The sequence below is a fragment of the Cololabis saira genome, chromosome 20 (genome assembly GCF_033807715.1).
Source record: "Cololabis saira isolate AMF1-May2022 chromosome 20, fColSai1.1, whole genome shotgun sequence".
Taxonomy (NCBI): Eukaryota; Metazoa; Chordata; class Actinopteri; order Beloniformes; family Belonidae; genus Cololabis; species Cololabis saira.
In genome coordinates, this window is record NC_084606.1 from 16,138,197 (window position 1) to 16,155,168 (window position 16,972).

Below are 16,972 nucleotides of genomic sequence, written 5' to 3' on the forward strand. Positions count from 1 at the left end.
TTCTGTTTTTAAAATGTTTTTGTTGCAAAGCTGCGTAGACGATGTTTTTGTTGCAAAGCTGCGTAGACGTCCTTGGACAATATGTTGCATTGAAGGTGGCATATGTTGATAAAACGTCACTTTACTGTTCTGCAGCAATGCTACCGACACAGAGGTGCACATGAACTTTGCCAAAGACATCGATACGCCGCCCAAGCAATGACAGATGCTGGATGTCGACTTTATGATAATAACGGCTTCAGTTTGAAGCACACGGTTCAAAAAAAGATCCGGGATACTGATCCATGCGACCGCGGGACGCACCTCCCTGTGCGATGGATGAGTGTCTCAGTGTGGCCTCATATCATGGTGCTCGACTTTGGCCCTCCTTTGGGAGCCAGGTATCCACTTGCTCGTGCAGAAATATCAGATATTGACACACGACAGTCCTCCTTATCAAGCTGCCTGAGGTGTCCAGTTTGAACTTGCACCTTTGACCTTTACACACTGAAATCCTTCCAGACTCCTTCATCTGTTTGGTTGTATTAATCACTTCAGGAAGACACAAAATCCTCCTAATCTCACTTTAGAGATCGTTTTTAAATATTCTTAATGCCTTTCTCATACATTCGTACATCTCTGCTTCTCTTTGACTTTGTTTTTGTGTCAAACCATCATAAAAAAAAAATCACCTGTTGTAAACCTTTTTTTTTTTTTTGCTTCGTGTCATCCATAACATGTCACAAATGCGGTGGATAGGACCCAGATGCAGGAGACCAGAAGGCAGGAGTTTCAAAAAATGTGTTTTTATTAACTTAAACAAAACCCAAAGCGCTGCTGAGCAGGATTGCTAAAAATCAGAATTTCATAAAACCAGACCGGAAACATGGAGGGAGGAAACAGTACGGAGCAGCAGGAGCAAAGGAAAGACAAGAGCAGATACACAGAAGGGTTGACGAGACACGGGTGCAGACAATCAGGACTGATGGGAACCAGGGAAGTCAAAACAGAACTGAAACACAAAGACACAGGTTTCAAAAGTAAAAGAGGAACTAAATAACCAAACCGTGACATAACAACCTTCTTCAGGATATGTTTTAGGCCTCACGGACATCGTGGGATTACGGTGACAACAAAATTAAAACCTTCTTTTCAACTTCGTGGAATTTAAACATACTCACAATTCATTTCAGTGAACTGTAGAATTTTTTTTATTATAATTTGATATAGGTCTTTTTTTCATTTTTTTGGTTCAAATGTTGAGACAGGAGGAAGCCTTAAAAAAAACAAAAAAAATCTGTCAAATTGTTAATGAGAAACAGGGGTGGGATTAAATAAGTTTTCTTCTTCCCACTCCCTTTCGAGTGTTGACGAATTAATTTGTATTTTGAACCTGCACCTGATAAACCTGATAAAAGGTATTTGTTTAATTTTATGTTGCACGCAGGTACCGGTAACTTATGTTATGTTTATTGCTCGAAATAAATAAATATGAAATTAAATGAAATTTCCTTTAAGATATGAGGATCCAGGATAGCGATACTTTATGACCTTTATTTAAAAAAAAAACAAAAGCTGATGCCATGTAGGCAACCGGCAGCTGAGGAGTCAACCCTCTAATGATTTGCATAAAAATAAGCCGGCTGAAGTACATTGCAACCTCCAAAGGCCACCGCCGCCCTAGGGCTGCAGTGATTTCCCATCACGTCTCGATGCAGTGCCCACACTGCTCGCCAGGTGTCTCATTCACAAGCCTTCAGTCAGTGCGTGAATCGTCCACGGGGACAATATTTCTGGGGCTAGAATTTCACTGAGCAGGATTAGGGAACAAGGTTCCTCGCTCTCTGACTCGCCCCGCTCTCATCAGCCCTTTACTTAAAAACCTTGTGACACGGTGGGGAGGGTTTCACTTGAAAAATGCATAAACATAATATAATGTAAATGTCAAACAATCCATGCATGCAAATAGTATGCAAATACTGGCGGGGATCATGTTTGCTCCACTGCCTGGGGCAAAAATAATTTATGTGTCCAATGCTGTCAAGATATGCTATATTTTGGTGCTGCCACCTCTTCCACCCCCAGACACACACACACACGCACGCACACACACACACACACACACACACTCACTCTCTCTGTCTCTCTCAGTCCACAGTAGCTGCTCAGACTCCTCCTCCGTTGGCAGCCAGAAGGAGGGGGGATCCCCGGCATCTGGGAGGGACCCCAGGACAAGCTCCGGATCAACGAGCTACTCACAGGTGGGCTGGGAGTGAGACACACGACCTAGTGATCCCGGGGAGAAAAAAGTGAATGAAAGCAGTTTTTTCACATGCAAAAATAGCTCCAACTCTCAGCTGCAGTTATAGAAAGTCACGAAGTAAAGAAATGTTGTGCACAGACGTCCTTTTCAGAGGCAGTTTCTTTTCTTTTTTTTTTTTGAGAAACTTTTTAGGAATGTTGGAGCTTTGCAGCATCGGCCTCTGACAGCCACGGATCTCTCCGGGTTAGGGATGGGCGGTATGGACTAAAAAATGTATCACGATAATTTCTGGCATTTATCCCAATAATGATAAAAATGACGATAAAAAAAATACCAATTCAACTCCACCTTTGTAACTATAAATCTATCTCACTCTCAGATCCGCCATGTTTGTTACACAAAAACGTCATCAACGGGAATTTATCTTTCTTTCTTTCTTTCTTTCTTTCTTTCTTTCTTTCTTTCTTTCTTTCTTTCTTTCTTTCTTTCTTTCTTTCTTTCTTTCTTTCTTTCTTTCTTTCTTTCTTTCTTTCTTTCTTTCTTTCTTTCTTTCTTTCTTTCTTTCTTTCTTTCCTTCCTTCCTTCCTTCCTTCCTTCCTTCCTTCCTTCCTTCTGCTCTCTCCTTCCTTCTTCCCTTCCTATTTTCTCCCTCCCTTCCTTCCTTCCTTCCTTCTTTTTTCCCTTCCTTCCTTCTTTCCTCCTGCTCTCTCCTTCCTTCTTCCCATCATCTTTTCTCCCTTCCTTCCTTCTTTCCTTGTTTTCCTTCCTTCCTTCCTTCCTTCCTTCCTTCCTTCCTTCCTTCCTTCCTTCCTTCCTTCCTTCCTTCCTTCCTTCCTTCCTTCCTTCCTTCCTTCCTTCCTTCCTTCCTTCCTTCCTTCCAAAAATCAGCTTTACACAAAAACGTCATCAATGGGAATTTATCGTTTTTACCGCAACATGACAAATTCTTATCGTGAGGAATTTTTTTGACGGTATATCGTGAGCGGTAAAATATCACCCATTCCTACTCCGGGTGTAGTTTAAGGAAGCCAAACATGGTCCGAGACGAGTCTGGAGGCAGCTCCAACCTTTTGTCATGTCTGTCAACCTCAACCACCATTTATCCATTTATTCTTGTAATCTCGGTGCCTGCTGCTGAGGATAAATGACAGAAACCTCCTTTTTTTAAGTGTAAAGTTGGTACAACAACATAAGGATGAATGTGCCATCCCAAATTTGAACTTTTACAAGCTTGTATTGGAGGGTTTATGGAATGAAAGGTCAGATTAAGCCCAGACTGTTGGATGAAAGTCTCTGAAATGTCTGGATTTGCGAGAGAAAAAAAAAGTGAGCAGTTTTCAGTGGCGACATTACTGATACAGTTAGGGTTGCCACCCGTCCCGTAAAATACGGAATTGTCCTTTATTTGAAAAAAAATGTTGCGTCCCGTATTGAACTAATACGGGACGCGATTTGTCCCGTATTTTCATTAACGCCCCATACACACGTCTGTCACACACACATCAACACTAAATACATGTATTCAACAATACATGTACAATACATTCAAAGTGAGATATTTCAAGCCTTTATTTGTTGTGATTTTGGTGATTATGGCTCACAGTTATGAAAACCCCAAATAAAAAATAAATTAGAGAATATTTTATGAAATCAATAAACAATTCCATCATTAAAATTATAACAAATAAACGTTCAACATATCTTGCTTTGCATGTAATGAGGACTAGGTAATATATTAGTTTCACCTTTTAAGTTGAATTATTGAAATAAGTTAACTTTACACCATATTCTAGTTGAATTATTGAAATAAATTAACTTTTACACCATATTCTAGTTGAATTATTGAAATAAATTAACTTTTACACCATATTCTAGTTGAATTATTGAAATAAATTAACTTTTACACCATATTCTAGTTGAATTATTGAAATAAATTAACTTTTACACCATATTCTAGTTGAATTATTGAAATAAATTAACTTTTACACCATATTCTAGTTGAATTATTGAAATAAATTAACTTTTACACCATATTCTAGTTGAATTATTGAAATAAATTAACTTTTACACCATATTCTAGTTGAATTATTGAAATAAATTAACTTTTACACCATATTCTAGTTGAATTATTGAAATAAATTAACTTTTAAACCATATTCTAGTTGAATTATTAAAATAAATTAACTTTTACACCATATTCTTCACCTCTATCTATATTCTACATCTATACAGTCATGTAAGTTAAAGGCTATTAAAGCACTTTAAACTTTAAATCAAAGCATTCTGTTTTTTCATATAAAATAAACACATTTTAATGCAGTTTAGAAGTTTTGGGGCTTTTTTTTTTGGCTCCTGCGCTGCTGAAATCAGGGCGTCCCTTATTTCTATTTCTGAAAGGTGGCAACCCTAGATACAGTTGTACTAAACTGATTCAATCAGACAGTCAAAGCATTTCTATACATTTGTGGGAGGGGGGGGGGACACACACATCACCACCAGCCCAACATCAGAGGAATCTCCACACATTCCCAGAGTCTCCTTATCAGGCAAACACAACATGACAGATTGGCAAACATGCTGCACAGGCAGCAGACGGACGGACAGACGGACACACGCAGCCCGAGCAGGCAGGGCAAACAGGCAGACAGCGATACGCACATATTCCTCAGCAGACCGAGGATCGCACACACAAGCTATAGTGTGAGTGCTTAAGCGCGGCATATGAAATGTGACTGTTTCTCCCTCCTCAGAGCCACTCCCCCTCCACCGCCGTGTGATCGCCATCTCAATTAAAGTGAGTTTACTCTGTTTATTGGTTTACATCCCACGCCTACCTACCTACCCCGATGCTCATTTCTTTTGCACGTGCTGCTCACATTGTGGGCGTCCCTGCATTACTCACTTTGTGATGTTACCTGTTTTTGCTCAAATCAACACTCATTTCTCTTTCTTTCTTTTTAATATCAGAGACTGGACTCTGGATTTTTTTTTTTCCCTTCTGGTTTTGAAGCTTCACACATCTCTGATCCAAACTGGACTTCAAGGAGCGAGAAGACAAAAGAAAACAGCCCTTTGATTGTAATTGAACTTCTCCCACAACCTGGCTCTCCTGGCCCTTTTTTTTTTTTTTTTTACCCCTTTGTAGCCTTCACCTCCTCAAAGATAAATAAAATGCCAGCAGATTAGGCGGAGCTGCACTGCACTTGCTTTTTCTTTTTTCTTTTTCTTTTTTTTTTGTTTAAACCTCCCAGCTCGAATCCAATCTCCCTTGAAAAGGAAAAAGCTGCCTCCAAAAAAAGCATCAAAAATTGCCCTGGCTACACCATGACAAGCACCAGCAGGGCTCTCTGCACTCCGCCATTTTGGATCTGCCAGTCTCAGTTGCTGGCAGAGTCATCGACACCAAAGGCACTTCAGCCACACAGTGCGGCCATTGTCTGCCCCGCAGCTCCCCACTAGGCCAAACCACTTGGTCTGAACCACTGACTGCCCGGCTGGCTGACTGTACGCATCACATGCTCCAGGATCTGATAATAAACAGGAAGTAATATGCAAGCCGTAAATACGGCATGGGATTGCAGATTTAGAATGTATTGTGTGCTTTATCATCCTCGTAACACTGAACGGAGTACTGTAGGCTTTCTTTTTTTCTCCCTGGCCTGCCTGGAAATGCATGGCTTAGGCAAGGTGTGATTGCATCTATGTAAATCAGGCAACAGTGGCGTGACGACACACACACAAACACACACACACACACACACACACACACACACAATGTCAGTCAACACATGCAGTCCCTCTTATTGTTATAAGACAGTGGAGCTCTGTTCACATTGGCATGCTGGAGCTCTCGCTGTGGCCGGTTTAGCCTGGTACAGTGGCTAAATGAACGACAGGCAAGGTTGCATCTGACATGTACGGTGAGCGTTGCCTTGATGAAGAACAGGACTGTTTCGCAGCATCATATCTGACTGCTATAAACCCCCATGAAGTATTTGTGTAAGCTAGCCGTATTTAGTCCTCTTTAAAGTGTAACTGCAAACATCTTGGTGCCTTTTGAACGTCTCTCAGTGTGCTAATAAGTACTGAAACTCAAATGATCGCCGTACATTTTATTATAAGATGCCACATTCTGTATGCCAAAGGTATCAAGGGTGTCGGTGCAATGCTGATTTGTGTACAAACAGATATTATTGAGTAGCTTTCCAGACTGATATGCTCTCTCTTTCTCTCTTTCTCCCTCTCTTTCTCTCTCTCTCTCTCTTTCTCTCTCCATAAAATGGAGGAAGGTGGATTGATTTTTAGATGTCAGCTCACTGGTTTCGTTGTCGTGGCCAGAAGAAATGAACTACATCGCTTCACTTCACTCCCAACAGTTGATTCAATCAAATCTGACTCCTTTTTCAGCTTCATGGCTTTTAGATGAAAGCTGGAACAGAACGTCACAGTGGGGTTTACGTTTCCCGGCCGTCCGCTGCGTTTGACAAAAGCATTTCTTACTCTAAATTTTTAAAAGATTTACAATTAGGAATAGCCGTCAACTTAGCTTTGCACCTAGACGGGAGACAGTGGCCGTCTTTAAAAGTACCGCTGAAGGCCTCTAATAGCCGGAAATGACATGAAAACGATGCAAAAATTCTAAATTCAGACCGAGTTGAAGAGTAAAAGTTAACACTTCCACATTCTGAGTTTCAAGGAGTGATGGTGAATACGTTGCAGGATATTCATGCTGGATTCTAGGCTTTAAATCCAGTGACATAACTGTTATTTTCTCCTTCCTGATTCTCCAGAAAGGCATAAAATGAGCTTGATTTCCTGCCATCACATTACATGGTAGATTAGCGTATCGTGTTAGAAGTCTGCACCGGTGCCAGGAGACGACGACGAGCTCGTCTTTCGTCGGCTGGAGCGTGTGAAGAGTTTGTGTTCCCGTCGTGTCCCACTGTCAAACGGGCCGGTCGTCACGGTGACCGGTCCAGCCGCCGGTCCCAGGTGACGACACAGTCGTTTTGAAGTGGGCAAAATGAGTTCGCTCAAAGGTAGAAATGGATTTGTCTGCTTCACAGACTTTTTCAAAACCTCTTGATGTCAATTAATCAAACCACGACTAAAAGAAAAGAAACAATGAAAAACAGAGACGTAAACAAAAATCTCATGTCCTGCAGCAGCGTCTCTTTAATATTCCACATCTTTTGTCACCCACTGCTTAAATTACTGTTGCAACAAGCTCAGAGAAATTCATATTCATGTTTTATTTTGTAAACACACTCGTGAAAAAAAAGTCTGAGTAGATATTAACATGAATAAGTCACGCAAAGGCCTGAAAGTTGGAGAAACGGACGGGACACATGAATAAAATTGGGCTTGAAATCAGATTTTAGGGAATCTAAAGTGACTAGCAACTTAAAAATACCAACTAAAATCATCTTGTCACTTCGTTTAGGGCCGCCTAAATCAGAACGTGCAACTCTGAGAACTGTTCAACATGATTACAGGGTCATTATGTTTCCAGAAGTCGAGTAGTAATACCGTTAGCTGAGTCTCTGTTATTCATTATTTAGGAAGCAAGTTGTGTTTTTTTATTTTTGCAGTTATTCACTCATCTTTGCAGTAACACTCTAAAAGATAGTAAAACTATAGTTTTACTAGATAGATAAAACAGTCCAGTATTTGGGGTCAACTTCGTCACAACTGGCACTAACTTTTTAATAAATGCACCAAAACGTAAAACCCTTCCCTTAAGATATCCCAAAATGACCAGAAGTAAAGATATAAATAACACAGTAATACAAGTGTTACACCGTGCGCTGCTATTCAGATGCTCTGCACTAAATAATTAAAAGGATACATAGAATTCAGTCCGGTGAAAGCAGACACATACTCCATCAACGCTCACAGTGATGTAGTTCATGTCTTACGGCAACGAGCGTATCAGTAAAGCCAATAAGCACGCAGGCGGCAGATTGCTCGGACTGCAGCGCTGCTTAAGGTACAAAGGTCAAGCTCACGTCTGCAGACATCTGCAGCTGCTGCTGCTGCTGCTGCTGCTGCTGCTGCTTTCACATTCGGCACGTTTTTTTATACCAGCATCCAAATTTAGAAGTTGCAAATGGCCATCGAGCCGTTCCTGAATCGATACACAATTTGTTGGCTCGGAGTGCTCCGCGCGCTCCGTAGCCGTTAGCTGTTTGGTACATTGCGTTATATATCGGGGAGCAATGTAATGAACATCATCCTTCATTCTTGCTGCAGTATAGATTTTCATATGCAGAATATCTCTCTTCCATGCACAATTCTGAGGCAGTATTATTGTATAGAAACTTTTCTGTTTGATGTTTACATTTTTTTTTTCTCCTCTTATTTTTGGATGTAATGTGGGCTGCATGTTTGCTTACTTGATAAATGTACTTTTGTATGATTCTCTGGTGAATTAAAACTGGATTCCAAACGTTGGAGAGGGGACTTTACGACTTTGAACCTTCTTGCAGGTCCGACATGAGGCCCGTGACCTTGCAACCCCCCCTTAAACTCACCAACAACCAGTGTTTGGTGTCGTCTCTGGAAGCCAGCTGTGCTTCTGCCGCCTCGCTGAAAAATCCCAATGATGAGATAACATCAGCGCAGAGCCGTATCAAATAGTTGCAGGGATCAAATTCTCTTAAGGAGGGGGTGGGGGGGGGGGGGGGCATGAGTCCATCTGTGCATGTGAGGGACACAGAAAAGGGAACGATAGATAAAGGGTGGATAAAGAAAGGAGGTGGTGGTGGGGGGGGGGGGGGGGGTTTGCAACAGGAAGGGGCAAAACAGAGGGAATGAGAACGGGAACCGCAGAGGAGAAGGACAGGAGACAGTAGGTGGGAATGATGGGAAATGAGCGAGGGCGAAGGGGCAGACAGACAGAGAGGCACAGTCAAGGGGAGAGCAGGATCATGAGGGGGGGAGACGGGCCAGGGGGAGGGAGGGAGGGAGGGAAAAAAAAGGACGAGGGCTTAAAGAAAGAGGGAGACACAAAGTGGAGTTAGAACTTTTTTTTCTCTTTCTCCAATGTTGAGAACTAGGAGAGCTGCAGAATAGATGAAGGAGAGAGTGTGAGCGGGGTAAAAGGGGGGATGTTGACAAAGCAGCGAGACTGTGGCGAACAAAGAGAACGTGAAGAGAATGAGTCGGGGGAAACATCAAAGGGATTTTTCAGGCCCGGTTACCGGGACAACAGACATTTGCATGCGATTAGCTTTTTACATCATATTAAGAAGGGTTAGGGTGAGGGAGCGGGGCGGGGAGGGGGGCGATGGAGGGAGGCAGGGAACTATAGATCATACACACACACACACTGTATGAGATAGTGTGAGGGGGAAAGAAAAGAGGAGGAAAAAGAGGGAAGTTGGTCATCTCACGCGGATAAACTGACTTATAGGCAGCCAGCCAAGTGTTTCCTTTGTAAACGAGTGCATGTTGGGGGGAGATACAGTAATATGCCAGCGCAGACATTTTGGCAGAGGGAGGTCAGAGCAGGCAGCGTGTAATTATTTTGATTTCATTTCCTTTTTTTTTTTTTTTCTAGCATCAAATTCTAGTTTGACACCAGTGATTGAAAGGAGCGAGGACCGACCTGCAGGACGAGCACTTGAACCTGCGACGGCTCGGTTTTCACTCAGTCAGTTTCAGTCAAAACTGATAAAACACTAAAATCATGTTGTTGTTTCTGCAGTGAAAAAGCTCATCTGATCTACATTTTTCCTTCATGGATTCTCCCTAAATCTCAAGTTGTGTTCTTTCCTCCACTAATACATTTTTATCAACCAAACCTGACTGGAAATTCTGAAACATAACGCTGATTGTTATGTTTTGATCGGCTGCAGGCTGAATTCGTTCCCACGTACCGTCTCGACACATACTGTAAACACAAAAGTGTCCCCATACATCATCCGGCACGCTTTCACGTAAACACTTTGTTGTTTGCATAAATCACTAACCCCCCCCCCCCCCAAAAAAAAAAGAAAAAAGAAAAAGGTGAGAGAAAACACAGCATACAACCTTCCTGCAATCATAAAAGCCATTAAACATGTTTCTGTGGGCACACACCCTCCGGCATTCGACACATGTAATATTATCCCTCCATATCTCCCCTCCACCTCCCTTCTTCATTCCTTCCCTTGTTCCTGTCTCTCCATCAATCCATGTCCCTGAGCTTTTCCCTCCCCTCTTTCCTCTTCATCTCCATCCATTTCTCTCCATCCATCTTCCTCCCTCCCTCTTAATCTCCACCTCTCCCTCCTCATGTCTCTCCTCCCTTCCCTTTTTCTTTCATTCCCTCCTTCCCCTCTTTCTTTCTCTCTGGCCTGCTCTGCTCTTTGAGTGTGTGTGTGTGTGTGTGTGTGTGTGTGTGTGTGTGTGTGTGTGTGTGTGTGTGTGTGTGTGTGTGTGTGTGTGTGTGTGTGTGTGTGATGCTTCAGTGCCCTCAGTATTGTGGCTGCATTGTGCCAGTAGGCGTCGCCGCGACAGTCGTTGTCACGGCAGCATTGTGATGGGGGGTGAGGGGTGTTTGTATGTGTGTGTGTGTGTGTGTGTGTGTGTGTGTGTGTGTGTGTGTGTGTGTGTGTGTGTGTGTGTGTGTGTGTGTGTGTGTGTGTGTGTGTGTGTGTGTGTGTGTGTGTGTGTGATGCTTCAGTGCCCTCAGTATTGTGGCTGCATTGTGCCAGTAGGCGTCGCCGCGACAGTCGTTGTCACGGCAGCATTGTGATGGGGGGTGAGGGGTGTTTGTATGTGTGTGTGTGTGTGTGTGTGTGTGTGTGTGTGTGTGTGTGTGTGTGTGTGTGTGTGTGTGTGTGGAGGGGGGTGTATTACAGTATCAATACCCTGACACTGCGACAAAAAGGACAGCAGCCGTAGCCACATATCACTCCACCTCTGCACTCCTCCTCTCCCTCCTTCTTCTCCTCCTCCCTCCTTCCTTGTGACCCCCCCATCCCACCTCCAACTCCCCAAATCAATTCCTCCCCCCCACCCCCTCCTTTCGATTGATTTCCCACCATATCTCACTGAATATGTACATATTGATCCCCCATACACACACACACACACACACACACACACTCCTCCACCACCACCTCATCCTCATCCCTCACTCTTTTCTTTCTCTCCTCTTATTTTTTCACTCAAACATCTATCAGATTTCATCCCCCTCCATATATGCCCCATCCCCTCCACCCAAGCCCCGTATCTCCACTCTACCCCCTCTACACACACACACACACACACACACACAAACACACACACACACACACACTTAGACACAGACAGACAAACACACATACTTTCCTCATCTTTCATTTCATCTCTCCTATTCTCTCTCTCTCTGTGCCATCTCTTCTGCCACCCCTCCACCTCCTGCTCCCCATAGCACCTCCCTCCATGTCTCCCTCCCTCACGGCTGTTTTTTTTTTTTAAGTGTGTGTGTGTGTGTGTGTTTTTTTTCTCCTTTTCTTTTCTTTTTTTGGTTTGTGTATATGTGTATATGTATGTGAGTGTGTGTGTGTGTGTGTGTGTGCATGCGTGTGTGTGCATCTCTATCTCACTCACTCTCTGCATATTAATTGGCGCATTTCTGCTGCAGCGGAGAAAACAATCAAAGCGTCAGGGGCGGGTGATGATGCCATTGTGGCACATATGTACCATGTGCATGCAAACAAACACAAAAAGAGCGACAGCTCAGACATGCACGCCAACACACACACACACACACACACACACACACACACACACACACACACAGGGCCGTGGCAGACAGAGCATACCTACATACGTGCAGTTGTTTATTCACATATAACCTGCTGACGTGCAAGATCTGCTCACACGCACGCACACACACACCGATGCGCGGCGTGCACGCGCCGGAGACTGCCATGCATTGCACATGTGCCACAGACTTAGTCACTCTCAGAAACACAATAGCGGGCTTACAATGGCTGATCCAGGAGATATGTTCTGCGTCAGCAAAGACATTTGAATTTCTGAGCCCACATTTACCTTCACACGGAGTCGGAGCACATCACATTTAAATGCTAAAACCAAGGCCTGCAGCTGCCAAATATTCCAACTTTCATTCTGTTAACTGATTTCTTCAGCGTATAGGGAAGAAACCGAAGGCTCAAAGGCAGAGGTTACATCTAAATGCATAAGAAAGGGGGGAAATAAAAGTATTCAAATTGGAATTTGAGGAAAAAAGCATATGTGAGGATGAATATTTCTGGTTTCATTACTCACCGACTTTGTGCCTTTGTGATACTTCTTTTTTTATTTTTTTTGTCTAACTTTTCCTCATAAAGGGTGAGAGCTGGTGTAAAGTGGCGCGTGGGCTTCGCCTCTCCACGCGCACCCGAGCCCACATGCAAGTGGAGTCGACTCCGCGCTTTCTGCTTTTCGTCATTTGGCCTTAAACTGTACGCTCACTCGACCATGTCAGCCACTCAGAGGAGTGAAAGCAAGAACAAACCGCAGGAAAAGCAAAGTCTGGGCTGAAGTCAGACAGCAGATAAAGCTGAGGGCAAAGATCCTCTGAAAATATTTGAGCTAAGCCAAGAGCATGTGAAAGTAACTTTCTTTTTTTCTTTTTGTCTCCGGCCAACAATAACGGGATTGGACTTCCATCTAGAGTTCAGAAGGCTACACCCCAAATAAAGATTGAATGTATAAATATCTGGGATATGCATTCAACCACACTCCCAATATATCAGATACGTCTGTAGATTCTGGAAGCAGTGATAAAGACAGACATTTACTCTCGTGTCTCTGCAAATATCTGCTGAACTTTTCTTGCCAGTATAAATTTTGTCATATGATAGACTGTGTAAGGTTGAGAATTAAGACTTTCACTCCTCCACATGGGCTCAAATGTCTCACTTGTAATATTCACAATGTTTTTAATTCCAGAGACAGCGGCCGATGTGAAAGTGGTTCTTCGTGTGGATAAAGACGTACTGTTTAATGATGTTTGATACATGTGTTTCTCTGAACTTCAGACCCACAAACAAGGTTGTTTTTTTTTTCATTTCAAGTGTAGAAACCGTTCTACACTCTGGGTATTCTGTGGCCGCGGCATCTGTCAACTGTTCACCACCCGCTCCAACGAGGAGCGGGTGCTTGGTGGTTCAGCGGCTGGCACGTTTCTTTCTAGAGGCCTCCTGGTTCCAATCTTGTTGAACTGTGTAGCCCCCTTTTACAGTGATCTAAGATCCAATAAGTTAGGAAACTGCCAGTCCATGTAACTCAGTGACAAGTGTGCACGTTTTCATTGTTATATATATAAACCATCAATAAATAAAAGAAGAAGAACCGAAACGATATAGGAAGCTCCTGGTGGCCACTCTTCCTACCTCAGAGCAGGGATGTGTTTGGTCCAGTAGAGGCTCTTGAAATTGTTCCAGGTCGCTCAGCGTCAATGATTTAGGCCCAGTAAGACGCCCCTGAACCCCAGCTTGTGGTACCAGGTATGTTCTCCCTGTTCCTGCGTGGGTTTCCAGCCATGTTGTTGACTCTAAATTGTATTTGGATATAGCAAAGGAAGGAATACTTGGATTTATCCCTTTTTTTCAGGCAGTGAGAAGAAGTTGGGGAACTTTGAACGGACTTTAAGGAGTTGACTTTTTTGCTACAAACACAATTTTGGTTGAAATTCAACAACAACAAAAAACACAGCTTTTTTTCCTATGAAGTTGGTGTGTTAAAGGGAAAGTTCGGTTTTTTACAACCTGGACCTTATTTCTGGCATTTTTTATGGTCGTATACTCACCCAGAGGTGTTTGGTGTCATTTGGAGTCCTTCGGAAGATATTAGGAGTTTTTTGCGAGCCGCTTCTCCATATAACGGTAGCGCATGAGGGCACCGCGGGACACAGACGATGCAGCGTCTAAATAACACATGATTGCCGCGAAACTCTTCATTTCTTTTATGAATCACTAGATCTGCTTCCAGGACCTGTTGTCTTCATCCGGGGTTGTCTGTGTAACAAATAAATCAGTTTGTAAACAAGACCTCTGAACTCATGACGTCATCTCTGTGCGCGCATCCCGGACAGCGCTCCGTGTACAGCTGGAGTTCGCTACTGTTAGTTTACTGTTAGTTATTTGAAACATGTCTGAATATTTGTCAAAGTCTGAGGTTGTGGACGACGACTTTGAATATGATGGACGTCCTTACCGTTTTGAGCCAGAGTATACGGCTGAAGAGCTCACTGAACGGAGGACAGAGTGCAAAAAACTCCTAATATCTTCCGAAGGACTCCAAATGACACCAAACACCTCTGGGTGAGTATACAACCATAAAAAATGCCAGAAATAAGGTCCAGGTTGTAAAAAACCGAACTTTCCCTTTAAATAGCTAAAAAAAAAGGAGACATTAGACCCAACTTCACCAGGTGGTGAAAAAATATATATATTAAAGATTAGGAAATCTCAAGAACATAAATTTGAGTTTCTTTCGCTCTTTAACAGCAAAAGGTTGAGATTAGCAGGGTATTGTGACATCACAGACCCGGACCAGAGTACAACTGTCCAAACTCCTCGTCTTTACCTCTGTCCATCTTCATTACGACTGGTTTTACTCTCCTTAGAAGAAAAGCGGCACAAAGCTGTGACGCTGATTTCAAAAGAGGCGCACCCTGCAGAAAAGAGGGTTTCTCCACCCACAATAGTGGGCTGCCATCTACACAGGTGTAAATACATGATTGAAAATTGTACTTTTGTACTGCCATGTCTTTTTGGTATTAATTGAATAAATGCCAACTTTTAAAACAAAAAAAAAAACAAAGAGTATAATATATCCCCAGCTCTGACTACTGGCTTGGTAGCAGCTAGAATATGTCTCGATGCATGCCAGTATCATGCTCATTGTTTAAATGAGGCTTGTGCATGACATGATTGGTGTGATTCACTCTCAATTAACACATCATTAGCCTCTGATGATCAGAACGAGGAGTCATACCTATAATTTTGCTTCCTATTAGCTGCTTTGCATATTTCAAAACAACACCGAAGGAAGCCGCCGGTAGACGTAGTCATCGTTGGTATTCTGTGGCTGCGGCGTCTGTGAACTGTTCACTGTCAGCGTGTTCAAAAGGCCTGGACTCCCACAAAGTCCCAGAGTTCAGTGCTGCTCTTTGAACTTGAGCTTCATCAATATCTGCCTGTCGTGGTCATTAACAACCCTGTGATTGGCCCGTACCGGTCCGGTGGAGCCCTGCCTTTGACCTGAAGGGATGAATGGATGGATCCGTGTTCTTTTCCTTTCTTTTCTTTACCAAAACCCTCCCAAACGTGTTATTAGTGTTTTACAGTGAGCTGCCGTGGCTTACGTGTATTTTTAAATGAGACATTTTTAGACCCATGCTGTAAACTGCAGCCCCTCCATGACAGGACGGGATAATGCAGGGAATTATTTATGCTAATAGTGATGCTGCTGCACCTGCTCCAACATAGGCACTGCCAACGGGGAGTGGGAGGGGGGGCAGCCTTTTACTCAGGAGTGCCTTATAACATCAATACAATATGTGACAAGCAAAAAAAACATTTAAGACAGTCTGTCACGGAGTCGTCGTCGTGTTGGCGGTTGTGTCTAGGACACAACTCGTCCTTGTCCTCCTCCACGATGCATCCGGTCCTCGTCAACAAACACCACAGAACACGATACGGGCTCAAGATCACCGTCCAGATGAACTCACATGGCAAAATACACATGGCTTTGTGGTTATTTTACGGTCTGGCGGCGGCGAGAACGGGCTGGACATGAAACGCAATCAACTGATCTCCAAATCTTAACAGATCTTCAAAAACGGGAGAAACCGCAGATGATTATAAGAAAGTGTATTAACTGTATTGCTTTTATAACGTGCAGTGACCCCGAGCACGCCGCACAACCAGTACAGCAACTTTGAAGAAAACGAACAAGGAAACTGCAGAAACTCTGAAACTCTCTGCAGCTTCAGTGCAACAAATGTCAATATAAAAGCAGGAAAAAAAACATAACAGTGTTTGGACTGTTTGTGTATGAAAAGTCACACGTAAAAGAAAATAAATCATTCTTTTAAATAAAATAAAATGAAGGTTCTTGGAGATTTTGGTAGTATATTTGTCAGGTTTCAAGTTTTATCGTTGCATATATTAAGAATTTAGCAACAATCTTATACCAGTTATACCACAAAATAAAGAAATCACTCACGATGGGACGGTTGGGATATATGACAGTGAATTGGTTTGGTTTGGAGGAAGACAAAAGAGACAAGACTATGGGAGACAGAGAAATATACACCGTAGCAGCAATGTATAACAATAACACGAAGGTCACATGAGGTCGCAGCTGCTCACGAGACAACATCAGTGCAGGATGTGATGGTTATTCTTCCGTTTGTCTCTTTCCTGATGGGATCACAACCCACAGAGCAGGTGAGCCTGTTTCATCAAGGTTCCCCGCCGCATTTCCTGGTTGCAAACATTCAACATGTTGTTGTTATTTACGATTTAAGGCGACGTGGCTCAAACGTTCCTCTGAGCAGATCGATCAGCGTTAACACGCCACAGAACAATCTGATAAGGCAATCGATGGAGCGATCAAGACAACCGGGGCTTTACTGTCAGAAGGGGGTGACGGGGTCTGTGACCAGCTTAACTCAAAAACTACACTTTAATGTTTCACTTTTAACTTTACTCAATTGTTCCCCCGACTAGGGCTGTTCGATTA

At 43.1% G+C, this 16,972-nt stretch overlaps 1 protein-coding gene across 1 annotated transcript in view; it reads left to right on the top strand.

The window, feature by feature from the left end:
- arhgef40 (Rho guanine nucleotide exchange factor (GEF) 40) overlaps positions 1-8,694 on the top strand; it is a 63,386-nt gene extending 54,692 nt beyond the window's left edge. Inside the window, exons 20-23 of the mRNA XM_061710155.1 lie at positions 136-154; positions 2,131-2,240; positions 4,993-5,036; positions 5,210-8,694. Coding sequence (XP_061566139.1) covers positions 136-154; positions 2,131-2,240; positions 4,993-5,019 — 156 coding nt within the window. The 3' untranslated portion in view covers positions 5,020-5,036; positions 5,210-8,694. The remainder of the gene's footprint in view (positions 1-135; positions 155-2,130; positions 2,241-4,992; positions 5,037-5,209) is intronic.
- The last annotated feature ends 8,278 nt before the right edge of the window (positions 8,695-16,972 follow it).